Source organism: Haliaeetus albicilla, chromosome 11, assembly GCF_947461875.1.
Source record: "Haliaeetus albicilla chromosome 11, bHalAlb1.1, whole genome shotgun sequence".
In the NCBI taxonomy this organism is placed as follows: Eukaryota; Metazoa; Chordata; class Aves; order Accipitriformes; family Accipitridae; genus Haliaeetus; species Haliaeetus albicilla.
The window spans coordinates 15,446,597-15,473,541 of NC_091493.1; the positions used below are offsets into that span (position 1 = coordinate 15,446,597).

The 26,945-nt window shown below is 35.1% G+C and overlaps 1 protein-coding gene across 50 annotated transcripts in view; it reads left to right on the top strand.

Moving 5' to 3' along the window:
• The window catches only part of KCNMA1 (potassium calcium-activated channel subfamily M alpha 1), a 528,098-nt gene that overhangs the window by 403,441 nt on the left and 97,712 nt on the right, over nucleotides 1-26,945 (top strand). For 22 of the 50 annotated variants that reach the window (XM_069796228.1, XM_069796227.1, XM_069796226.1 and 19 more), the window contains 3 exons: nucleotides 727-738; nucleotides 9,492-9,578; nucleotides 13,785-13,861. In XM_069796228.1, the coding sequence (XP_069652329.1) occupies nucleotides 727-738; nucleotides 9,492-9,578; nucleotides 13,785-13,861 (176 nt within the window). Of the gene's footprint in view, nucleotides 1-726; nucleotides 739-9,491; nucleotides 9,579-13,784; nucleotides 13,862-15,087; nucleotides 15,238-15,599; nucleotides 15,678-17,390; nucleotides 17,400-23,381; nucleotides 23,556-26,945 lie in introns of all 50 variants that reach the window. The other 28 variants (XM_069796217.1, XM_069796220.1, XM_069796221.1 and 25 more) reach the window with 8 other exon arrangements.

A 26,945-nucleotide genomic window follows, 5' to 3' on the forward strand; every position in this document is an offset into this window, starting at 1 on the left:
ATTTCTTTTTTTACCTTTACATTTATATATTTACTTATGTTTAAATTACTGCTCAGTTATCACAGAAACCTCTGAATTTACAAAACATGACTGAGTTTAGCGGATCAGCTACTAAGGTCTGCACTTTAGTAGTTCCAGGTCACAATATGAGTTAGCCATTACTTCATCTCTAATTAGTATCAGGGAATATTATAATCAGTTATTAAGAGCAGGAAGCACTTCTTAAATAAGTTTTTTTGTCCCTGATGCAAGCCAAATACTTTAGCTTAAAAAATGGTATTTCTTAGTTCATTTGTAGAGAGGTTTTGTTTCTTCTGTAGAAAAAATGCTAAAGGAACATGAAGAACATCAACCTGAAAATGTCCCAGCAGAGCTTGCTGAATAGATAGCAAAAAATACCAGTTCAAAATGCAGACATTCAAACACCTCATCTGAAATCCCTTTTAGATATATTTTTGCCTTCCTTTCTCCCCTGTATTTTTTTTCTTTTTTCCACATGATTAAGCAAGAAGGAAAGCCCAACTAGGATTCTTCCCTCCTGCACCCTGTGTTTACTCCTCTTGTTAATTTTTCTCTTTGTCTATCCATATATTTGTTCTCATTCTCAGCAGAAAAACCTTTGAGCCTTGAAGACTTTTAAATAAAGGGTTTTTTTGCTTTTGCTTTGGTGTCAGTTGATTTCTTATCAAAGTGTTTGATTTGCAATTTTTTTCTTGTCGTTTGCAGAAGCCGAAAGCGGTATGCCCTCTTCGTTACCTTTCCTTCCAACCTCAATCCTACCTCCACTCCTTCTAACTTCAGGACTAATTCCTTGCCAAGAACGCAGGAAGATAACATCTTTGTCTATCTTTCTCTGTATATACACACACATATATACATATATATATATATTCATCTGTCTATATGTGTATATATATATATCTGTGTGTATATTTATATATGAGCCCCCAATCTCAAAGAGGAGAGAGAATAGCATTTTGTCTCTCCATTGGTTCTCGTGACTCATGCACTAACTTCTTTGCAGGAAGTACAAAATAAAACAGTATAAGTTTTTTAGGCTTTTTCCCCCTGTCCCCTTGTGGAGTCATTGGTGTAACAGATTGTTGCATTTGAAAAGTAGACTTTACTGTTAACATCTCCCCTCCTCTTTTTTCATTTGTACTGTATCGTGATGATGTATATTTTGTCTTTACCAGCCCTTGTGCTACCATATTGTCTCCATATTCACACCTTCATTGATGTCCTTCTTTCCCCAGAGTCTTCCTTCAAAACACGTCTTACAATACAGTAGTTCACGTTCTCTTGTAGCCTCACCTTCCATTAACAACAACCAAATACCTGATTCTTTGCATTGCTGGTCCTGTTTTGAGCCCAGTTATTCATAATACAGTACTCATCAAAGCTATTTTACTGTTCCAGTGAAAGTGCCATGGATAGTTTGTACTATATGTCACTTTCATTTTAATGACATTTATTAAGCTCATTTATGAAGATGTTACCAAATGTATTTGTTTCTCAGTTTTGGTTTTTCTTTGGGATGGCATGTTTTGCATTTTCTTTTGGTATACCATGCTGTGAGCCCCTCTCTGGTCTACATTCTATCTTGCTGCTATTGGTTTGGATGAAGTAAATAAGGCATGCTCTTCCATATCCTCTCCTCTCCTCATCTCTCTTCCCCATTCCAGCTTTGTTTTTTCTAACTGCTTATAGCAGTCTGTCTGACTGTCAGTGGTGCTCTTTGGATACCCATTCTTGTTGTCCAGACATTTCAATTTCCTTCTTCATCATACTCTCCAAACTTTACTTTCTGTGTCTGTTCTGTTGCGTGTGTTGTTAGTGTTATGTTTATTTAATTTTTAGTCTAATTCTCCTGTGGTTTCTGAGTAGATGTGTGAAAAGAGAGGTGGCTTCCTGTCAGTTTGGCATTATTGATATGATCCAACTGCAGAGAAGTTACTGCAACACTTAGCATCTTCAAGGATCTGCAGTTGTTGCACCTCTACTTCGCTTCTTGCTTTTTAAGTATATATTATCTTGTGGTGAAGGCATGTTAACGCTGGCATGATAAGCAATATGAAGAAGTGTTGTACCAAGTGAAGTTGCTTGCTCCCAGAATAAAGTATATTGTGCTGCTTCATTGTACTGATAATCAGTCACTTCTGGAACCAGAAGGAATAATTTAATTGTTTCAAAGTGTATTGAATTCACCAGCACCGTTGAACTAGTTTGGACTATGCCCCAATAAAATACCTCATGCCCATCCTGTACACCATGACTTAGTAGTTACTATTGTAAAGAACTGAACTCCTGGGAGCAACCTTTTATATGCTTTTAGTAATTAAGCTTTAATATACTGTAGCATGTAATGTGCACTGTGTCTTTTGCCTTGTATTCTTTTTAGTGTCTTACTGGATTTTTCTGTGTAGAGCAATATGGATCTGAATTAATGTCAATGATAGAGCCCAGAAGAAAGAAGCAATGCTTATAAGTTACAATCAGTGTGAAGCTGGTATGCACGCAACTCCTACTGTGGGATTTGCGCACCTACCCTCACACTCCACTTTAAGACATACCCTGAAAAAAAAATGTTGTCTCAAACTAATTTTATAATTCTAGTTCTGTAGCTGCATGAATGACATGGTACATTTTAAAAGGCCATTATGCTAATAGTGGTGCATTTCATCTGGGCATGGCATGAAACAATCAAGAATAATATCTGGTTTTATTTAAAAATGTGGTAGCTATAGTCAGTAATACCACATAGTCATCTTTTAGATAATGTATTAGTAGTACTTAAAGAATATTATATCTTCCTGATTACTAGATGATATTGCTACTGTTTCAGTCACATGGGGAATGGTACAGTACATCTACCACAAGGTTTAAAACAGAGTTGTTACAGCTTTTGTCATTTGTTTAGTCAAAATTTTGCCATTTGTGTTTCTTTAATTCAACAATTGATCTTTTCTTTTTTTAGACAAGGATGATGGCAGTTACAAAGGTAGCCATAAATCTGAGAAAAAAAAGGGAGTGTTACTGAATCAGACAAGTTTCATTGATGCAGGGATGAACTGTTCAATTGGTCGCTGATAACGGGATTAATCTCACCTAACTTTATCAATCTAAACGTTAGATGTTTATTATCCAGGCTTAGTTCATGATTGCAAGGGAAGAGAGAGACAGTTCTTGAAAGCAGCTTCCATTCTAAGACAGATGAGATGGAACCCACTTTGAGTGCTGTCTAAAATGTAACCTTGAAAGTAAGAACAAACAAGAATAGTACATAACTGAGGCTGCTGACAAGGAAAATTCTTAAAAGAACTCTTCCAGTGTATGTCTCTACCGATTGACCTTATCTATATCTTCCAGTTTTTAATCTTCATATAGTACTGTTAAAATGTTGTTACCCTTGCCTGTTTTCTGTGCCGTACTTGCTGGGCATCTCCACATGCCTTTGGCAGCTCAGTGTTAAGACTTTTACTGCACCTCTTCCATCTTAATGAGATCCCCCATTTTTTTTCCTCAGAGAAGACTGACAGTTATACAAATCTGAGAGTCATCTACTGTATAAATGCTATGTCTATATTAAGAGTTCAAAGTTATGTCCATTTACAACTTCAGTAATAATGGAAACCTACTCAATTTCAAGCTGTGGAAAGCAAATTGTGGAGCCATGCCACTTAGCAAGTGGCCTACCAATATAATGATGGTTCAGACTCTTAATGCTGATTGGTTGGTTTTTTTCATGTGGTTCACATAGAAGGTAGCTGAATATTATAGAAAGCTACAGGAAATATTTTTTATCCTCTACTGAAATTCTTGGATACTGAAAATTTATTAGAAATAATATTTTATATATTCTAATAACATGAAAAGATATCAGCCATCAAACTTTCTAATTGTTGTTTCAACAAAAGAAACATAATTTGAGTCCAACATGTATGATATTTGAAAGCAGGAGGCAAATAAGCATCACTCAACAGCAGAAATGAATAAAAAATAAATAGTTGGGGGGAATTATTCCTGCCCTGAAGTGTCAGTTCACAAATTGTCCTACAGTTCAAACGTCCAACTATCAGGTTCTCCATCAAATATCTTTAAGTTCAACAAAATATGGAAGACCTGCAAATAGTAATCAAAACCTTAGCTCACTTTCAATGCTTTAAGGGAAGACATAATATGGTATTGTTTATCTAGATCACAATATTGTTGTATTGTGCAGTCAATCATCCATGCACTAGCAAAGAGGTATTGGGCAATGCTCGTGTTCTGGGGTACTTTCAGGTAAATAAGAATGGATGAACAGATATTTACATATATCTGTATTATACTGAAGGTAGCATGTATACTTAAAACATCAGAAAGGTACAATCCAACAAGTGAGTAAATTGATCAAAATTAACACAGCTGCTAACAGATATATCTATTCTCCACTGACATATGAAAAAGTCATCGTGTCCTATCTTAACTTTTCATTGAATAATCTTTGTAAAGAGATCCATAAGTCTTACTCCAGAATTTTTCTGACTGCATTTGAATTTTTCATTTTTTTTTAAACTGTGCATCTCAAATGTGCACTAATTCCCATTTGTGCATCACCTGCCTATATTTCAGTCAGTCTGAGAACTCAGTTTCAACTGTATAGATACTATTGTTCCTGATTCTTTCCTGAGCTTTAAGTAGTCAATGCCATGTTGGATGGGGCTTTGAGCAATCTGTTTTAGTGAAAAGTATCCCTGACCATGACAGGGGGGTTGGAACTAGATGGTCTTTAAAGGTCCCTTCCAACCCAAACTATTCTATGATTCATTCTATGATTCCTGAGAGTACAACTGAATTCAAGGGTGATTTCTACATTTTTGATGTGTGATATTTTCATTGCTCTTAGATGCATGATCTTGCATCTAGTCACCAAGTGAATCTTATTTAGCAAATGGACTAACTTTTGCTAGACGTCAGATAAGTGTAAAGCAGAGGTTTCCAAACTGCACATTCTGTTCCACAATACAAATTGTTCTATTATCACAGAGTAATGGAACTGCCTTCTTCAAAGTTCATGCTGGTGAATTACATTAAATTCCCATTGAACACATTAAATCATATTTAATTTACACATATTGAATTTGCATGGCTGTAATTGCCATGTGTTCTAAATGTTCATGTATGAAAGAGCAAGCAAGGCAAAAGATAATTTTTTTTTTTTTTGCAGTGACATGTGACCGCTGTCATGAAATGCTTTGTCCTGAGGAATGTATTTCTGGTACTGGAATTGTTAAGGAAATTGTGACTAAAAGTTTTTTGAGCTTGCTATTACTTGATTAGTTTCTGAGGTAACCTAACCTAGTAAAGTTACAAAATTATAAAATTTGATCAAGACCTCAGAAGCTTTTAAAGTATTTGGCATTTCTTGCTTGATTTCATGAGCTGATTTAGGAGATTAAAAAATCAAATTGTATTTTATGATAAAAACATATTTGGAAAAATCAGGGATGTAATTTTCAACAGCATTTTTTCCAGTGTGTGGCACAGAATGCGTATGGATTAGCCATAGATATTGCTATGAAACATAATGAGTTTCTGTCCTTTTTTGCCTTTTCCTACATCTTCCTTTATCTGCAAAATTCCCCAGCCTTGGAGATACATAAAAATGAGACATTAGCTGAAGTTTTCTCTCTTAAAACTCCAATTTACTTTGCCATGTACTTATCTTCTCAACTGTGGGGATATATATATGTGCATATTTTCATGAGCTACTTAAACAGATACATGCATCTCTAAATAACTGATGGATGCATTCTTGGTATGCTCATAAGCCTGTTTTATTTTTCTCTGTCCTCTTTGTTCCCTAGATGCTATTCTTTTAATTCAAAACATTTCCCTTGCTGTACATTTTAGAGTGAGCGCTTATCAAAGCATAACTTTAGCTCATGACACTACAGGTCTCATAAGAAATAATTCAATCACTGCTTTAATAAGCAGCATATTTAATAAATCCATATAGAGTCAGTAGAAATTGCTCATGATTTTGCTCTGGTTAAATATCAGCATGTATATAAACCCAAAGCTTTATGAGCCTTTGCTGTAACTCTTTGCCAATAGCAGTGATGGGGCAAATTAATTTTTATTCCCAACAGAAGATTTTGCTGCTGGGGTCATACTGCATTAACTGCGATCACATCTATGTTTTGTGGCTATAAATACATTGTTTTTGTAAAAATAAGTATATGTGAATGAAGTATAAGATCTGACAAAAATAAAGTCTATACACTGACCCATCTGAATTGATTTAATGTGTCTCAGAAAACCTTGAGATACAAAATCATGCTCACAATACATTACATCCTAAATGAAGCCAGTTACTTCTGATTTAAGATGACGTTCACTGCCTCTTAAAAGAACTGCTTCATTTGCTTATTACTTTGTCAAATTTTAAGTTCTGTGAGGGGGAGTGAACATATACATAACTAGTAGTTAGTCAGCTTATGGAGTTTGAGTTGTTGAGCTTTTAGTAGGATTTTTTACAGTTTGGGTATGGTTTATCTATCTCCAAGAATGGGATGAGGAAAAAAAAAAAAAAAGGTGGGTCTATGTAAAGAAATGTGTTCATCTGTTTTCACTGAAAAGCTATAATATTTTAGTGATTAAGGGCAAAGAATGAAATAAGGGCAAAAAAAAGTATTTTTCTGACAAAGCAGTACCCATTTGTACCTAAGAAAAACAGCCACCCCTAACCATATTACAAGTCTTTGCATGTTTTAGAAGGAACAGTATAGTAGAAATAAATGAGACTAGCATCTATAGAAGATTTTTGAGTTTAACAGCTGAATTCTCAGCATAATGGCAGATGAAGGACTAACAGACAGGGAAGAGGAAAGGTGGAGACTGAAACACTGATGCAGTTACGGACATGATAGAAAGTTTTGGCAGGAAGACTTTGGAGAGTTAGTGGCAGAAAGATTCTCTCCTGGTTCTTGAGAAGTGACATATCTAGGCTCATATAGACTCCCAGGCTTAAGATAGGCCATTCTCAACTTTTTTTCTGTGAGTGTACTGGTAGAGTGGATGTCTCATCTCCCTTAGTGATGGCCTGTTAAGGTATCTCTGTAACAGCTAGTAAGTGCTCTGTTGGCTTAAGTGACAATTTTCCAACCTGTTTGTGACCTGAGTGACTGGTTTCATATGAAGAAATTCTTGTGGGGTTGTTTGGGGTTTTTTTCCTGTCTGTTTTATTCCATTTTAAAACCTGTGAAGTTGCATTTTAAAACTGCATTAGGTAAATGTTTTGGTTGCATGTGCAACCATTAATCCCAATACACTAACAAAAGATGGGAAGTTTAGCTGTGCAAATTTAATTCATCCCATTTATCTGCGTGCATAATGTAGGTGTTATTTACACCATCACATTTCATTTTCTGCAATACTACTGAAGTGTGCTGTGGAGATGAACCTGCTTTCTGTGGTGATGACTTCCATTTTCTGTAGTTCTCCTCTCCTTTTTGTTGCAAAGCTTGAAACTGTGAATGAAGGAAAAGGAAGGATATCTGGGTAAATGCTTTCTTTGAGATTTAATTTCTGTTCCAGCCTCTGCCACAGAATATCTGTGTGAGAGTGAGCTAATAATTTAAACCAAACCTTTTACAGATGACCTCTGATTAAGTGTTTATTATTTTGGGAACCAGAGGCTGGGCTTTTGGAAATGCTGAGCATTCTTACTTACAGCAAAAGTCCCTAGAAGGTGTATGTGGAGCTATGCAATGCTAAATGCTTGCAAAAAATGGCCTGTAGGCATCCCAAATTATTAGCTACTATATCTCATAGTGACTTAATCTCTCATCTGTAAAATGGGATAATACTATATCTTCATTCTTCTTGTAAAATAAATTATGTATTTCTGAATCTTTTGCATGCTATAGTGATGAACGTTGCAGAAAAACACATAAGCAAAATATGATGCTGATTTTAAAGAAAGATAAACTACATGAAGCCATGCCTGGAGTAATGACAGTAAACCACCACTGAATGAAGTTCCAGATTGTGAGAAAAAAAGCAGTTTGTGGCTATTAAATTAAGAATTGTATCATCAACATCTACATAATGGGGGCTGAATTATGGCTGTATGACCGACCTTTTAATTCTAAACTCATGAGCACTTTATTTTGCAGCCTGCATATTCTTTTCATAGGGCCTTGTGGGCATGTGTAATCAGGCAAAGCAATGTGCTCATTATAAAGCTTTCAGGTATATTTTTTGTCACACTAATTTATTACTAATGTATGGATAATAAATAACATCTTGAATAAGAGATCTGCTGAGACCCAATTTCCCTTCTAACAATAACATAAAAGATTTGGTCTTCAAATTTTAGTAATGTATGTCTGTTCAGAAATGTGCTTTATTTGTTTTTGTATGTAAATACTTCCCCAAAATCAATTTTTGCTAAATCCACAAGCGTTTAAATTGCTGGTAGTCTTTATTTACTCTAAATTGCATGTATGCTGTTACTACATTTTTACTTAAAAAGGCTAAGCTTTAATAAAAGACAAGAGAGAACTTTTGGCAAGCTCTATTAAGTTTTAGCAAGTCAAAATCTTAGTTGTATTACACATTAATAAAACTTATTGGAGAATATATTGACATCTACCCCATCTGTATATTTCTCTTTAGCTTGGTTCTTTGAAAAGTGCCTTACCTAAAATCTAGTGTTAAAATTATTATGAAAATAAAAAAGAAACGTCGTAGAGAGACATGGACTACCTCACTTCTTGATAGCAGTTTATAATTTCCTTTATCAAATTTAGCTGAGGCTGTTCTCTCAGTGTGGTTGGGTTATTTTTGTTCTTCCATGGCTGCACAGCAGTGTTTTAAAAATTTTCTATTCATTTTATGTATTTTCAGCTGTCGTGACTGGTTGTCTTGTACCATTCCCCTTGAGTGTATGTGTGTATTTATTATTTTAAACAACAAAGTTGTATGTCCAGATAGGGGTCCCATTAACATTCTATTTCACTAGTAATTGGCAAAAATTTGCATCAAAGGGTTTAGCTTCATAAATGGTAGTTTGTATTATTACTGAGTGGTGGTTGCTGGTTCTTCCCTTTTCACCATATTGTGAATTTTTCACCACTTTGCATGACAGAGCAAGAAAGCTGAAATGGTCAGCTTCACACATCATGTTTCTGAGAGGCTTTGTTATTTTGTATAGTTGTATACTCTACATTTAATGCAAAAACAAAAGAAAACAGATGTAAACACTTAAATTATGTGATTATAGGCAGAGGCATGTGACTGTCTCAAACTTAAGTTTTTGTAAAAAGCATGTGAAACTGTTATTTGATTGGAAATTTCAAGGAAGAATGGCTTAAAAATTCCTTGCAGCCTTTCCTAACTAGTGGGTCCCCTATAACAAAACCAAATAAATCTGTTTTGGAACATTCAGTTTAAAGTAATTTAAACTTATGTTTTGTTGTTTTGTTTTTTGTTTCACTGAGCAGTATATTAATCAATCCTGGAAACCATGTCAAGATTCAAGAAGGTACTTTAGGATTCTTCATTGCAAGTGATGCCAAAGAAGTAAAAAGGTAATTCATATATTTTTATATTTAAGCAAATAGTATTTAATTTCTGTTTTTTCTTTACATGTAAACACCTCACCTAATTTTTGTTATTACCTGTTTAAAGATTCTCAGGGGAAATGAGTTGGTACTCTAGTGAACCAAATGTGTGCATGCCGTTTTCTTAACTACAGTCCTAAATATCAAGGAAATGAAATAATTTTACAGCATATGTGAAAAGAAATGAAGAGGCTTTTTTTTCTGTGTCCTACTAGAAAATGTAAAATGTTTTGATCTGATTTCTCTAGAATTAATTTGTTTCAGTGGAATTACTTTGAGAGAGGACAGGGATTATAGTTTTGTCCAACTTTCAGGATTAGAGTAGTTCTTATTTACATAGACGTCAGCAAATATTTGATGTGAGCAAGCTACTGTATTAATTCAGTAACTGCATTAGCAGAATACTATTTATATTCTTTTCATTTTTCTTTACTGGAACTACATACTCTATGACTTCATAATAATAAATCACATTGCAACAGTGCAGTATATCCCAACCATTGTAGACAACTTCACAGGTTCGTTGTACTTGGCTGTATTAGATTTGGGATGAATGAAAAGGGGGTTTATGGTATTGTGTTTAGGACCAAATCTTGTTTATTAGGATTATAATATGCTTGGAAGGAATAAAAAAGCAATGTGAGAAAATTATTTTTAAAAGAAATTATTATTCAATGTCTGTAAGATAAAAAAAAAAAGAAAAGGAATATTTGCTTCCTCATCATTTGTATTTTTTGTTGTAAGTCACGCTATCAAGAATCTGATTTTTACTTGATGTTCTTCAGTTAGATATTTTAACTAAATCCTATACTTAGAGTGATAAAATATTCAAATGATAACCTTTACTAAGTCCTAAACTTTTTATGATTAAATTACAGTGAAAATAGTATTTAAGCAATGCATGTTTGCCACAAATATTTAAAGAAAGTCAAAACATCAGAACAGTGAAGTCACTGGGAACCTGAATTCTATTTTCTTTGAAAGAGCTAAGATAGTTTTTGGCTGGGTGAAGCATGCAGAACAGCACAGCAGTGCTCCTGTCCTCTCATATTTCTAGCACCATCTCTCGAGTATTTGCATCCAGCACTGCCTCAGGTACACTGCCTTTCAGCATATAGTTCTTTTCCTCTCTGGTGGTTTTCTCCAGTTGAATATACAGAACTGTCTTCACATTCCTTTACTGAGATGCTAGCTTTTTTTCATTTATAAGGCATTTTACACCCTCCTGTGAAATTATTTCTGACTCTAAGTAAAAATTACCTGGCATAGCATTTTTAACAGGGAGAAGTTGATTGTTATTAATGTGTTTAGAGAAATTTTACACATCATTCATCTAGCATGTGTTATCTAATAGTAAGCTGAAACAAAATTCCCAATTCTGTCTTGCTTTTTGCAGAAGGCTTTGTTTAGAAACATGCTGCCTCCCTTGCCACATTTCTTAGCTGTTCTGTGCAAAGCCAGTGATTATAAGATGTGTTTCAACTAGCAAAGCCCATTATGTAAAGTGTTGATTTCACCCTTTTGAGCTATGAATCAGAGTCAGAAAAATGTTCTAAAATTTAGGTCTTTTGGAGGGGAAAAAAAGGATTTTTTAATAAAGTAGAATTAAACATGTAATATACCTGAAATTCAAATTAAATTATTCTCGTTTTGTGTTACATGCTAATGGAGAAATTTCAGGTCCTTCAAGCTAAAGCTATTTGTATTTATGAAATATATATTCCACAATGAAATATAACATGCAGTGTTCAGTTACTCTTCTTGCTAGAATTACTTTCCCATTTTTAGAACAATAGTTTCACATTAGAAACAATTATGCCTAGAAACAATTATGTCTAGATAGATAGCTTCATGTAAAATGTTGAGTGTTTAAACGTAATACAGACTATATGAATTGCATCTTTATTATTCTTTATTGATTTACATGTTAGTACTAACATCAGAAATCCACATGCTTCAAATCCACTTAATTCAACCCAATTATATAGTAGGATAATTACAGCAATCACTTCAGGTGTTTGCTCTTGATTTTGCACATAGGATTGAAGGTACTCTTTAGGACATTTGTTCTGCAGTGGGCTTTAGAAACATGATCTGTAGAAATGACCTATGTCCAATTCATGTCATGTATTTTTGTGAAGGAATATTTGTGATAGTGGATTCTTGTTCAATACAGGGGCTTAAAGGTGAATTGGGGAGAAATTGTAAAAATTGGAGGCAGTTTTCTCCTCCTTGCTTATGGCTTGACACTGGCTCATGGTTTGAAAAATATTTTATTCTCATTTCTTTGGAGACAGTTTGTTTTCTTTTTGGTGGAAGGTGAATATTTTGAAGACTAGAAATTTTCTGCAGCAAAGCATACAAATGCTCAGAGAAGGCTTTTTGATTTTACCTTTTGCTTCTTGGAAATAATAAGGCAATTTCACAGTCTGAGAGTGATCCTCTTGGAAGCTTCTAAGACAAATTAAGTCTGCTACATTTAGGACTTGCATCTTCCATCAGTAGCTTGCATGCTGTCTTGATTTTAGAAATGTTAATAACATTCAGTGAGGTCTTGCCGCAAATTTAAATTTTTATTCTCTGGTCCATATCTCATATGTTAGACCTGCTTACCTTTCTCCTGATGGGATGCTTAACTACCAGGGCTGTTATTCAGAGGTGTAAAATAACTTAGATAAATTCTTAACCATTTGAATTAGGTATCTAGTTCATATTTCTGAACATTTCCTTTAATATAGTTCCACCTGTGGTAGACACTGTCTAATTAATCTAAAAAGATTAGTAGCAATCATCCTAGCTGAACTACCAAAGGCTGTGTTTATTCAGAGGCTGTGTATTAATATTGTTTATTTTTCTTTTTATATTTTGGACTGTAGATTGTTCTGTTCCAGTGACTTCCCTACTGTTGTAGCAATCCAACCATCCAGTACTGTCGGCAAAATCCATGGGTGGTTGCAAAGTGGCAGCTTTGGTTCTTACTGCCAATTTTTATTGAACTCAAAACATAGCACCGTACCAACTACTAGGAAGACAGTTAACTCTATCCCAGCTGAAACCAGGACAGAAGTTTGCAATGAGAGAGGGTTGGGAAGATAGGCGTGGAGCTGACATATCCTGAATATGGATAAGTACAGGGAAATTACAGCAGGTTAAAAAGTACATTTAATTTGTTGTGCCAGCAAGAACTCTCATAAATTGTAACTGTCCAGCTAGAGGCCAGCTGCGTGATCCTCATGAAATGTGTCACAGCAGCCTTACATGACATGTTGACTTGACAGGCATGATTAAACTCTCCTGTGGGCAGTCTGATGCATATTTATTAAATGGAATTTTGTTTTAATCTTATATAAAGTCAAGTGTTTACCCTTTCTCACTTCCTTAGTTCTCCTTGTGCTTCACCTAGTGGTGAGCCATTTGATACAAGAGTAGAAGTTCATAAGCAAAAATATTAAATGGAAACCTAGGTGATTCACCTTGTTAATGCATATTTTTGTTTGGAATTTTGGCTTTTGTCTGTTCAAAACCAAAATGGTTCTGCTTTTTCAGATGAGGACAAACAAATAGTCTAAATAAAGATTATTTCAGTTCTTTCATTTATATGTTCCTTTAGGAACTTATTTTATGAGTGGATTTTTCCTTTCTGGTTTTGTTTGGGAGGTTTTTTTTGGTAAACAGCAGATCTGATGTTACTGTCACGTTGATCAAATTGCAATCTCTCATTGTATCCAAAATGAAGTCCTGCTTGTGACCAGGCTGAAAAATTGGCCCAGGGTGCTAGAAAGCCTTTAAAAAACCCCTCAAATCTGCTATATCTGATAAGAACAGGGAATTCATTATCTATATGTATTTTCATAACAAAATTCATTGGATGCTACTTTTTCTAAGGTAAAAGACAAATTAACTGATACACTGTGTCATAATTATCATCCGTTCTCCTGATTACTTTTCAAATAAAAGTATATTAAAAGAAACACTAATTTGGAGTCTTATGTTTGAAATTAATGGTCTTTCAGCAAATATTTCCTACTTTAAATGTCTAAACCTTTTCAAAGATTAAAGGAAATTAGTGTTGGCATGTTTCATTAATTTGGCACTGCAACAAGAGGAAATATGGGGGTAATTTCATTTATATGGATTAAGAAATGTGTCAGTTTTTCCATTCTGTCTCTCTAGGGCATTTTTTTACTGCAAGGCCTGTCATGATGACATCACGGATCCCAAAAGGATAAAAAAATGTGGCTGCAAACGGCGTAAGTAATATTTCTATCACTCCCTTCCTCTCCTTTTCATGAATTGTTCAGCCTTGAAGGATATCTGTACATGTGTTTACATGTTTTAGACAGTGGTACAGAAAAGCTAAGAAAAATGCACAGCAACATAGTAAGTTCCATTTGCATTTCTGAAGTCCATATATTTTTATTACATTTCACACCACTCACACCTGTTTCATCATTAAAAATTCCATTAGGGTCCAAGCTAACAAAACCTGAAGAATTAAATCAAGCTAGATCTAATTGTGGAAGTTTCTGAGTTAAGAACGAGCTAACAGTGAAGTTCTGCTCTCATTTATACCATGCAGAAATCCAGTAATTTCAATAGTTTTCTGCAAAGAACTTCTGTCTATCTTGCTGAACATGATTCTATAAAAGAAGAAACTAAGGAATAATATTCCATCATATAACTATTGAAATAAATTATTATTGAAATAAACAATCGGTTTTACTGGAGGAAGTGATTGTCTGGAAGAAATTAAATATTAGTGCCTCTTACATATATCCTTTCAGAAGATTCCATAGCTGTAATGCTAATATTTGGCTTAGTTAAGTTCTTAGGTTTGCTGTTTAAATTGTTTGGAAAATTTTGCATGAAGAAATCATTGAGTTTTGGAGTTGAGATCAGGCTTTGCATCTGTATTTTTATAAATTATAGAAATTGGCATTTTATCTATATATACTTTGAAAGGACTTTTTTCAGGAACTATCAGAACCACATTTTGGCTAAAGATGTGTTTGACCCATGCATATTTGTAATACTGATATCAAAAGGATTTAGGGATCCTTTTCTCAATGGGTATCTGAATATTTACGTGCATTCCATGGTATTCTCCCATGAAAAAGATTATTCAGTTCAAAAGTACTGATTAGGTAAATTGAAAGAGCTCAGATGTATTTGATCATGTCTATTTTACCATTACTTTTAAAAAGGAAAAAACTCTTTTATTTATAGATCCAATCATAGTGTTATCACTGCACTGGTGTAGAGGATGGAAGAAAGCCTAAACTGGACATTCTCTGCCTTTAAAGGGTGCCTGAAATTGATGAATTCTTGAAGATGATTTTAAAAAGAAAAAATGTGTCACTAGAGTTTTTAAAGAAACTCCTCTCCCTCTCAAAAAACAGGACTGTGGAACAAAGTAGTATAGTTGAGAGAAAGCAGCTGAAACACTGACAGAAAATGGTATTTATCCTCCCTGTAGCCACAAGGAGAGCAAAGCACATGGAAAGCATGCCTGATGTGGAAGGAATGTATGCATTGCCTAACATATCGGAAAAAAATTGTTCAAGAACAGTTTATCCATGTGAGAATGTGACCTTTGAACTGCTGCCAAAGCCAATGAGGCTGCTGAGTAAGTTCTGGTAGAGCCAGTTACAGATGCCTCGGGGTGCCTGTAACTCTCAAACCCAATCTTTTTTCCAAATTATCCAACAGTTAAAGAGAATTATGTTACCTGTTTAATTTTATCTGATTCTATCAAAAAAGACCTATTTTATTCGTATTTTCTCCTCTACTCCTCCTTCACATAGTGTATGCTTTTTACACGTGCTGATTAAAAAAAAAAAATAATTCCCAAAGTTCTGTCATTTTAATGTGACATCTGTGCTTTTCATTTAAATGTGTTAGAAGATAGGAATTGGGAATTCACGGTATAAAGGGCAAGAGCCCTTTATTATACATTAATGAGAATCAATGTAACCTCCTCAGTACTAGGAAACCGGGGAGAAAACAGAGTATCCTGTGATCCAGCCAACACTATGGATATATTACCAGCAGCAGGGCCATGGAGAGGTGAGAGTGACAACTTCTGTGTGTAGCACTAGGAAATGTTGCAAGTGGCATGGTCACACATATCAGTCCAATAAATGAAAGGGTGTTGGACAGATGAAGAAACAAAATGATGGAGTTAGTGAGGCAGAAGAAAGAGACAGCTGTCAGAGCTGCTGCAGTGAGCACTGAACACTAAGGAGGGAATCCTCTGAGTCAGGTGAAAAAGGAAAAAAATGGTCAGTGAGAGTAAAATCTTAAATTTCCCTTTCATTGTCTCCCCTCTACCTCTCCCCCCATCTGTCCTCTCCCCTCTCCTTTCCTACATACACACACATATGGTCATAGATACGATGATAGCTGGCAGCTCTCAGTACAGCTGAGAACAGCTTCCACTTAGGAGCACGCTCACAACTATTAGGAATAGTACAATTACTTTGCTTTTAAGTTCTGTCAAGCAGCAAAAAATTTAAATGAAAAATTTCAACAGTAATTAGTGATTTTTGATCTCTCAAATTTTGATGACAATCTTGAAATCCCATTTATGGGACCTGATTATTTTTTTTTTAAAGGTAAGTCTTTAGTGCAGACTGTTATTCACATCAAATGTCTTAGCTTTAGCTTTCGAATCACTAATCACTTTTGAAAAATCTTAACTATGTTATCCATCTGTAAGCTACACAAATCATTCGTCTTAAAAATGCAGTCTAAACAAAACAAAGCATAAATTGAGAAAACTCTTTCCCTATTGAATTAAGAAACTGTCAACTGATCTGTCAACAGCTAATATGTTAATTTGATTTTCAAAGACACTGCAAATAGTCACACATGCGTATATGTCGTCCTATATGATAAATACATATTTTAATTAGTGAGTAACATGGAAATTAGAGGCAGCTGAATGAGGAAAAGGTGTAAGATGAAATGAAAGGTTGTATGTAAAAATATTGACACATTCAGATGAATTAAATGTGAAAGAATATCTTTACATGGAAAACTTAATTATGGTGGCATTAATTAATGCAGCTTCCTGTGACTCTTGAAAACCGCATTCTTTAATAATGCATCTGAGGTTGCACATCAATTTAGATACTGTCTGAACATTAGCTTGTGGTGTTGTTGGGGTCTAAATGTGAGTCTGACCTACATAGTCATTTGTCCAAACCTGTTAGGCCTAATATTAATAATTCAGGGCAGATCATTACATTTCCACAAGGCCAGGGATAATTAAAGTAACCTCACTTTCCTTTTGCAGTTTCTTTGCCATCCCTTTCTCCTTACCCATCCCACTCCCCGAATAACATGAATGCTGATGTCACATTGTCCAGAGAAATGCTTGTGTGAAAATCTTATTCACAGATTGTTAATATTTTTTAATGTTTTCAATCTCTTTCCAATTCCATTTAACTGTAGTTTTTGCAGCAAGGGGCCAAATACATGTATATATTTATATAAAATGCAGCCATGTTGGGATGAAATCTCTAAACTGGATGACCTACTCCTCCTGTTTCTTTCATTTTGTGCAACAGCTATGGTCTAATTCTCTATATATTTTTTCCAGTGATAGTGCTTGCTGTGAACGGTGGGGACTGAACCCCAGAGGGGACATATCATGTGTACATTGATGTGTTTGAAGGAATTTCTTGTAATCTATGACAATTGACAAACTTTTGATTTATTTTTCCTCTTGCTGCCTTGGAACACGGCCCCTACTATATTTTAACTGCACACTGATAGTGATCTATTGTGAGTAAAAATGGGTTCCCTGTAGCCCAGAGTGCGGTCCAACCTGTCTTTCTCTAGCAGAGAGTATTTTTGTTCAGTATTTTGGTTCTTTTCTTTATTTATGTTGCATGTAGCAGTGATGTCATACCCACAAGTTTCTCATCGTTTACGCCCATGGAGATTAGGGTGATGTTGAAGAAAATACAGCAGTTTTCCCCTCTTCCAGCTTTTTGCCCCTTTTTTTCCACAACCTTGTTTTTTTTATCCCTATTTGAAAAAGACATCTTGGCAACAGTATTTCCTTTAAACGATTCGAGAGATATCTCATGAAATTTTAGGGATATTGATTAGGCTGGGGTAACTGCCACTATAGCACTGTTTGCCTGGTTAAGTGCCATTCATTGTCAGACCCATCTTCAAATTTTTTTTTTTACTTGGTATTTTCCATTGCATAGCTGACACAAAGAGCAACACAGCAGTCTTTTACTGTCCTTATCTAACTCCTTTCTCCCCGTTGGCAAAAAAAAAAAAAAGGAGATGGGGGAAAGCCAGACAATGAATTAAATGTTTGATTAACTTTTAATGTATAAACCTACAGGTATCTTCAACAAAAAAAAAAGCTACAGTGATTATTTTCCCCAGCTTGCTTGTTTTGAAATTAATTACATGAGTAAAGCCATGCTGACTTTTCAGGACCTAAGCTGTAGTTTTACCTTATATATAGAATATGAACTTTATAGACCACTTCATGTCAATCTAAGTCATATCACTTTAAAGTGTACAGAATCTATGAAGTCTCGTCAGCCCTTGTTAGAGTGTACAGTCATGATAATTTAAATAAACACAGCATTTGGGACATGGAAAGAATTTGCTGCTTAGAAATAAAAGCACTGCAAAGAAATGTACTGCTTATAGGGCAGTGTTGGGATTATATGGGCTTGTTCTTTCAAACAGCAAGAGGGATCAAATATTTCATAGCTGCAGTGAGGCTTTACTGTGCCATATTGAGGCTGCTAACCATACCGTATAACTGCAGCTATTCTAAATAAGTGAGGCTATAAGACTTTCTCAACATTTTACCAGATATTCTGAATTTATTGACACTTCAGGTTTTAATCAGGATTGAGATAGTGTTTTCCCTCTCAGCTGTACACACCGCAGGATCTTGCAAAGAATCAAGGAAGAGTTGACACTCCTGGACTTGCATGATAAAGTGCTAGCCACCTTGGAATTGTGATGACAGTCATTAGGATCATCATTATTTACTATTTATCTTATTGTGGTGCCTGCAAACTACACTAAAGGCTTGAGATCCTGTTGCAGTAGAAAGCATTCAAACAGAGAATAGAAATTTCTCCAAAGATCTCTTTTCAGCCAACAGAATGACACAGAAGAAAGATAGGGCAGCACAGAAAAGCAGATTGTGAAACAGGTCAGCATGATAAGAATCAGTACTTAATAATAAACCAGAAAGAAACTAATTTCTAGGGATAAAATGATGAATCCTATTGACTTTGAAGGAAAATACTGGAAGTGATTTGGATTTCTTTGAAGCAATGTATTTATTTAAAATATGTTTCTATGTTGAGGATTTTCTGGACCAGAGAAATTAGTTTAAATAGTAATAAATAAACAAATAAAACAGCTCTTCATGCTAAGAGAGTATTAAAAAAGAAAAGGTCATGTAGCTTTGACATGTTTTTTCCATTTCCCCAATAGCTTCAGTTTGTTCAGAAATGCAGTTAGCTTTGAGAGTACACTGGCTGAGAGTCTTCTTTAAGGTAATGAAGGAAAGGTCATGATCTGATTTGAAAATTAAAATGAATTGGTCTATAAATGTGCCATTAATTCAAAACCCATGAGTCATTCTTATAGCTACTAAAATAGGGCAAAATTTCCACTCAGGTAACCTGCTGTTTCTACACTTTTGACAAAGAACAGCACCGCATGAATTATAGGAAACAACTAACCAATTGCCTTTGAAAAAATTGCAAGATAGTGAACAAGCTGACTTAGTGGTCTTGAAGTTGTTCTTTAAAAATTAAATAAGGGAGAGATAGCTTTGCCTGTTGTGTCAAGAGAAAATAAATTCTCACCAACAGTTTAAGATATGCTGCTGTATTTTTCAGAAAACTGAAATTGTGCTGGTGGAAGTCCTTTCAATATTTCGGTCTCATGATGCTAACCAGCATTGCTAAAAGGCGATCATATCAGTCTGGTCGTCCTTTAATGTTGCTGTTGTTTTACTCATAGTGTGGATCATTAGAACTTGATGAATTGAAATGACACTGTATGCATTTCAATTCTTAAGTGTAGTGGGACCTTTTTTGCCATTTGCTGGTCAAGAAACCTCCAGTTCATTACCTTCCTAACCAGCTGTTATCTCAGAGAGATCCACTAGATGTCCTCGTAGATCTACTCTTTGTTACCGTTGAGGTCACAAGGAAAACTTGCTATAGCGATGGGTGGAACACGAGGATTGGGTAGACTGTATAGCTTAGGAAAAAAAAAAAAAAGTAAAGAAAAAAAAAAACCCAAACAAAACCCAACAAAGATGAAGGGATACGTTGTTCTGCTTGCTTTAAAAAAAAAAAAAAAGGAGCTGTTTCTTGACATCTTAGGTAGAGAATAATCTGCAGTTTCCTTTGCTTATTTTTGCAGCTGGAAATATTTCCCATTACTGTTTGTGAACTCTAAGTAATAACTCAGATCCAGACAATCCAGAAATTTGGACTGGACTTTTTGAGTTTTTGAGATCAGAAAGCAAGGTACTGCTAGAAGCTTAGACATCTAAGGCACATTCCTTCCTTGTTAGAACGGAAGGCTGTTGCCTTCTGAGAAAATTTGCAACAAAAAAAAGTTTTTAAAAGTATTTATTTACTTTATAAGGAACTGACAGAAATTTTGCTTTCCTTTTGCTCTTAACAAATCAGAAAATGACAAGTTCATACATGCCTTGTTTTGTCAGTAAATTACTTAAGTAGTCTGATTTCCGTGTCCATGATAACTTCCCCTGATATTTTTACTAATAAATTTTACAAATGCTGTGGGATTGTCATCATACTAAGTAGAAGGATCTGTTCTTCCTTTTTGTCCATTTATTATTCAATTGAAAATCAGGGAGTAATTTCCTTTATGTCCCAACTTACATTTTCACTAGTTGCAAATAACAGTTCTGTTCAACATCCATAACATTTCTATGAATAGAAATGAGTTGATTCTCACACAGGTGCTACAGGTGTCAAATGAATTTAACACCCACCCAGAGGCTGTTCTTAAGGTCCCCCTGTCTCTCTGATGATTCCCATTTATTGTTACTGTTCATGGAACTTTTAGAGGAAATGGTATGTGTGTGGCTGAACCATTTAAAACCATTCCTGTCTTGTCTTTGATCTTGTCGCTAGTCATCCCTACTAATAATCCATGTTTTGTTTTATTTAAAAGAAAATAAGTATTGTATTTGGTATGAATGTAACAATGACTGTATAAAAGGAATGAAGAGTAACAGCATGTTTTCTTTCCAAAATGTATTGCTCTGATATGCAGTTGCTTATATACTGGTTGAAACCCTTATAGCAAGTCCTTTCTGCTACTTATATTTCCAGGTCCAAGCCTGTTTCCTGCATGTTAATGATGTGAAATATCAAAATGATGCATGATCTCCAGAACACCAGATAATAATAGTTAAAAACAGTCCCTGAAAGGGCATTGCTTTTGAGAAGTGCCATGGAGTCCTTCCCCTATTGAACAGAAGGGCTTAAATTTCCCACTTCATTGGTTTAAGTCTGATGAAAATGGTACAAAAAGTTTTCCTTCCCAACCCTCTTTGCCCTTAAGGATGATTTCATTTAATTTTCATAAATGTGTCCTATCCTATTATTGACTGTTGACAAGATATGGCTACAAGTAAATGAAAACCAGGGACTGTTACTAACCAATGACATAGCAGTTGAGAATTTCTGAGCAGTGTGTTTTGCTACAGCATTTGATTAGAAAAAGTCCTTCAAAACAGCTATAATTAATACAAAATGGGCCTGCCTTTTACCTCACCTACTGTTCGTGTGTCTCACAAATGCCCTTTATTTTTGTTTCATTTCCTTAAAGTGAAAATAATAACATAGGCATAATGGAAAGACTTCCACATTTTTGGTAACATAGTTCACTTTTCTTTTTCTGCCCAACTTTTCCACTTTAAAGAATGTATTGGGAAGAGTTAGACAGAGGGAAACCATGGGAAAACAAATGCTGTTTTGAATTTTCTTAGTAGTTTGAATGTGTATGCATCAAAAGCTGCAGTGGAAACCTTCTTACTAAAAGCCAAGCTCTGAGGAATGATGTACCATGCAATGAACAAGCCTGATGCTGCATGATGACTTTCTGAACAGCTGTAAGATAACTCTACTAGGATGCTAAAAGAACATGGCATTAGTCATGTGAGCAAAGTTTTAGAGGAATGGAGTCGCTGCTGAAGAGATCACTCATTCATCTCCCTCAATGCCTGTTTTCCACAATCATAATGTTACCCTTGCTTGACAAGTATACTGTATGGCAAGTCATCAAGGCCTTAGAACAGGACTTGACCCATTTGAGCAATTTCAATCCCTCTTCCCTGGTGACTGTGGCATTAAGAAACTGGAAAAAAAAAAAAGAGAAATTATTTTAAATTTAATGTTATTACCATAATGCAAAAAAGGTATCCTAAACTGAAGGTACAGGCCAGAGAAACATTACCTTTTTTCTGCATTTGCTTTTAAGGTTTTGTTTTTGCCTGTCAGTGTTCTGTTTTGTTTTTAGTATAATTGAGTCAGTTCAATCTAAACCATTACCAAAAGTGTTGGTTCAATGCAACATGTGAAACAATCTAAGTGGCCTTTGCATTCCTCCAGACTTAAACGTACCTGTGATTCAGGTAACATACAAAATGGCACGATGGTACTTACACGTGCATTTATAAAATAGGATGCTGTATGTTTCTAGAAATATATAACAAGGCCTTTCAGATGACTGAAGGATAGAAATGTTCTAATCTAACCTGGCACTCCTTTTGGAATTAGCCTCTAATTCTACATTCAGTTATTTGGTTCTCCATCTACGTTTGAATCCAGAGCAGAAAACATGCCAATGATTGATTCAGCATGTTTCAGGGGACCAATGCTCTGTGTGCTTTTGGTGATGCCTTATTTGTGAACTGATTTTACTGTCAAGCATATTTACCATTATTAGTTGTGTCTCTTATATGGGCAAATTTTGGTATTCTGTCAAGAGTTAATTTGAATTCCTGAAGATATAATGTAAATGAAGTAAATTTTTTCAGAAAATTTTATGAACATCTTGTAACTCTTTAGTAATGTGTAATTTATTGCAATAAAGGAGTTCCCTGGCACAGTTTAATACAGAGAAATTATTAGCATATGTTTAAGAACAAATGTATTTATATATATGTATATATATGTATGTATGTGTATAATGTATACGTGTGAGTGTGTGTATGTAAGAATATACGTGTATGTGTGTTTTTGTGTGTGTATACATACATATATATATATATAGATAGATAGATACATAAAAGCCTTTGATTTTTACAGGAAGTAGGATAGGCCAAAAATATCTAATGGATTAGCAACTTCAGATTTTTCTTTTCATTTTAGCCCAGTAGTATTAATTGTGCCAAGGGAAAAAAATATTCTTAGGATTCTCTGCTTTTACTATGTTCTTTTTTGATCCAAACACTTGACTGTAAACAGTAATTCTTCCCCATGTCTGCGGTCACCCTCTAAGACTGAACAGAAATAAAGAGCAATTTATCTTTTGCCCTACTTTTAATGTACAGCCAAAGTGTTATCAATAATCTCATTGCATTCTTTTTTCCTGGGTCAAGACTGTTAACATAAACTAAGGCCTGTATTAAATCCCTTAAATTACCTTCCAGCTGCCTTGTTATATATATAACCTTGCCATTAACCTGCTGCTCTTCCTCTCCTCCCATCCAACACATGGTTATAGCCAAGATGTCCATCTACAAGAGAATGAAACTGGCATGTTGTTTTGATTGCGGACGCTCTGAGCGTGACTGCTCTTGCATGTCAGGCAGTGTACATAGTAACATGGACACCCTTGAGAGAGCCTTCCCACTTTCTTCTGTCTCTGTTAATGATTGCTCCACCAGTTTACGTGCCTGTAAGTTTTAACACCAACACATGCTGTTCCATGTCTGTGGTGTCTGTGGTATCATCCCCGTCTTGTGTCGTACATTGTAGTTCTGTGAGTTTTACTGGGCTGATGCTTTTTTTAAAAGTCAAACCCAAATTTTAATACAGCTCTGTATTTATATTTCTGTTTTACTTTATTTTTAATATGAAAAATGTAATTCATTATTTTGCTTTGTGTGCTCTTTATGAAGCATGCTTTTGCAATAGCATGCAGGACCTTACTAGTGCAGTTTGGTGACATATTTTATTTAATCCATACAATATAAATTGTCATTAATTAAACAATAAGTGCTTCAATGGAGGAACAGGCCTGTGTCTAAATCTATGACTGATGCTAAGCGGACAGCTTTAATAGTGCTGGCACTAGAGCAGCATACAATAGGCAGTGAATAAATATACAGGATACAACTTAGTAGCTGAACTGTAGTAGCTAGAATTCTGTTCTATACTGCTACCGTTATCTTTACTTTTGTCTGTAACCCTTCATTCTCAATAACGCAGGACCTTCCATCTAATACTGAATCCACAGAAATCTTAGTAAAAATGGTTGTACTTTTTGTAGTGCCTTTTTAGAAGGGCTAGCCTGATGCAAAATTCCTGATGCAAACTTTTTGAAATTAGCTTTAGAATCTGTCCCATAGGACAGTACCATTCTGGAATATGCTCCAAAAGCTCTTTTGAAAGATCAGAGTTGAGAGGGAGAAGACAGAGAACTTGGGACAATTCTGTGTAGCCATTAATTCTTTGGGCAAACGGTAGGGATTCCAAAGCTTGCTTTATGAGTGTGATGTCAATAATTGAAGAAGATTGTTAAATAAAATTATGACTTTTTTTTTTCCCCCCACTTTTTTATCCTCTTTAGACATTCATAACAGGCAAAACTATGTCTCAGGACAGGAACTGTTTTACTTTCCCTACTATAAAATTATTCAGATACATCTCTAAGGAGTATTAGGAGTTTTGATCAGAAAGCATGTCCGCTTTACATTACAAGTCGTCACAGATAAAGATGCCTTCTACTACTAAGAGTACAATGTAGTTAGTAGATTATGCACCTGGTTGCCTTTTGATACCATATGTGTATTGCAGTATAAAGTTCAAGTGTTGAATGACTTCGCTTTAACTGTTTTGACATTTGAACTATTTTTCCAGACACAAATGTGGAGCATATAACAATACTATGATTTTATTAGCATTTTTTGTCTGAAGACTGTGTCAATTAAAGTGATTCTAATAGAATTTCTTGGAGATTTTACCAGAAATCTTCTCTCTGTATATGTGCATAGGCACTCTGAATGTCCTTTTTATCTACTTGTTTGTAACTCATGCATGACCTCAGGGGAGATGGTTCCCAGTTTTAAGTCCGATTCTAAGTTACAGGAGTTTTTATCCTTTAAAGAGACCTTTATCAGAGTAAAACATAGCAAAACATATTTTGTTAAGAAAAGTGAACAAGAAACCTTCCTAGATTGAGAATTACTGCAGGCAGTGTTACTTACATAGCCTAACAGCCTCAGTAACACAGTGCCTGGTATAGTTTGCATTAATACAGACTAGTACAGAGTGTATGTGGTTGGGTCCCAGCACTGGTGTTAACAGCAACCAGACCAGGCTAAATGAATATGTGCCCTACAAATGGGTGAAATTTCTGCCATTAGCACTGTTTGGCAAGGAAAGAAAAACCGTAATTTGTAGGTCTACCATAGCTTTCCAGTTCACTTAAGACTCTGCAGAGGCAGATAAAGTCAACATCTTTGATTGTGTCGCCTGCTGAGCCAAAAACATCCACAATAATGATATTATTTCCACCAAAAACCAACACTTTTGGGAAGCACATTAGATCTATGTTACATTTTGAAGGATGAGTGATATTGACAGCTTTGAGGATTTTTAGCATCCTATCTTTCAAGGGCTTTTTCCTTCCGTCATCACTCCATCAAATCAAAAGAGAGCTCACTCTTCCCCTTGTGAGACTAGTCACCTTTGACTGTTAATAATAAGTACAAAAATCAATACCAATTCACACTCTCTGCAAAGCAGCATAAGCCTTTCTTTTCCAATTAATATATATATATATATACACATGCAACGTTTCACTGGCAGGGCTTCAATAGAAATCAGTGTGTTTTCTTTGCAGTGCACAGGGGTCGTATAATGCCCATCTTGACAGAGCTAGTTAACTCAAAGAATGGCGGTGAGAGTCAGCTTTTCATTAAATATGAGCAGATGTGAAATGTAGAGTGTTTGACAATTAGAAATGGCAGCAGCAGGGCCCCAGAATCAAAGTGAGGTCAGATTGGTGGATCAGATTACCTCTCTTACATTCTTTAGTTGTTCTGAAAATCATTTTGAATTAGTGTCAGTGGAGCCACGATGGGTTTTGCCCTTTGTCTTTTATGCTAGGACTGTATTGTTTCCCCAGACACTCATTAAAGGTCATTATACTATTACAGGGCTTGCTTTGGTCGTGGTGCCCCAGTTGGGTTGGTTTGCTTCTACAATTGCTTAATGCATTTCTTTCTTTCTTTCCTCTTTTTTTTTTTTAAAAAAAACCTTTTGGTTATAAAAGCAGCCTTTTTCTTCAAGGTAGATAAAGTCACAGACCATTGTATGAAACTTCTTGGAACAATGAGTAGCTTCTGTAAGAATTAATGCTGTTTGTAAGAATCTGATGTCAAGTAGCAGATATCAATTTACATATTCAATGATGTACACAGGATTTAGTGTACTAATTGTATAATATGTAGACAAAGTAACACTTGCAGTGTATTTTCCACTGTGGATGAGTTTCTCTGTTATTATATTGTTGCCTGTACTTCCAGCAAATGAAAATCATATTTTGATTAAATATAATTATATTAAAATAGCTTTTGAGTTTATAGGCAGTTGTCTGGAAAAAAAATGGATATGATATTTCTAAAAGTAAGGAAATAGAATTTTAAAAGTTTTTCTGTCTACATTTTTTCAGGTTTAGCTGCTTTTGGTAGATTGCTACATGAACAGCAGTCAAATGGTCCAAGCATTTTTTGCACTGGAGAGTCAAGAAGAATTAGCATGAAGAGAGGCACTTAGTCACTGAAAAACCTGGGGTGGTTTATACAATGAAATTATGTTACTAATAAGTGTGATTTTTCTGCTTAGGTCTGTGCCAAATCTTGGGGAGTGCCGTTCAAATGATTAATTGATACAGACAGAATCTTAACCTGAACTATTTAATTTCTGTGTTTCTGTATCACCATATGGCTGTGCTTCTCAGGAACATCAAAAGTTCATGTTCCAAAAGGAAACCTTTTCTAAACTTGTTGCTGTGCCCACTGCCTTGGGAATCTAAATTTCCAAGGACATTCTTGATACTAGG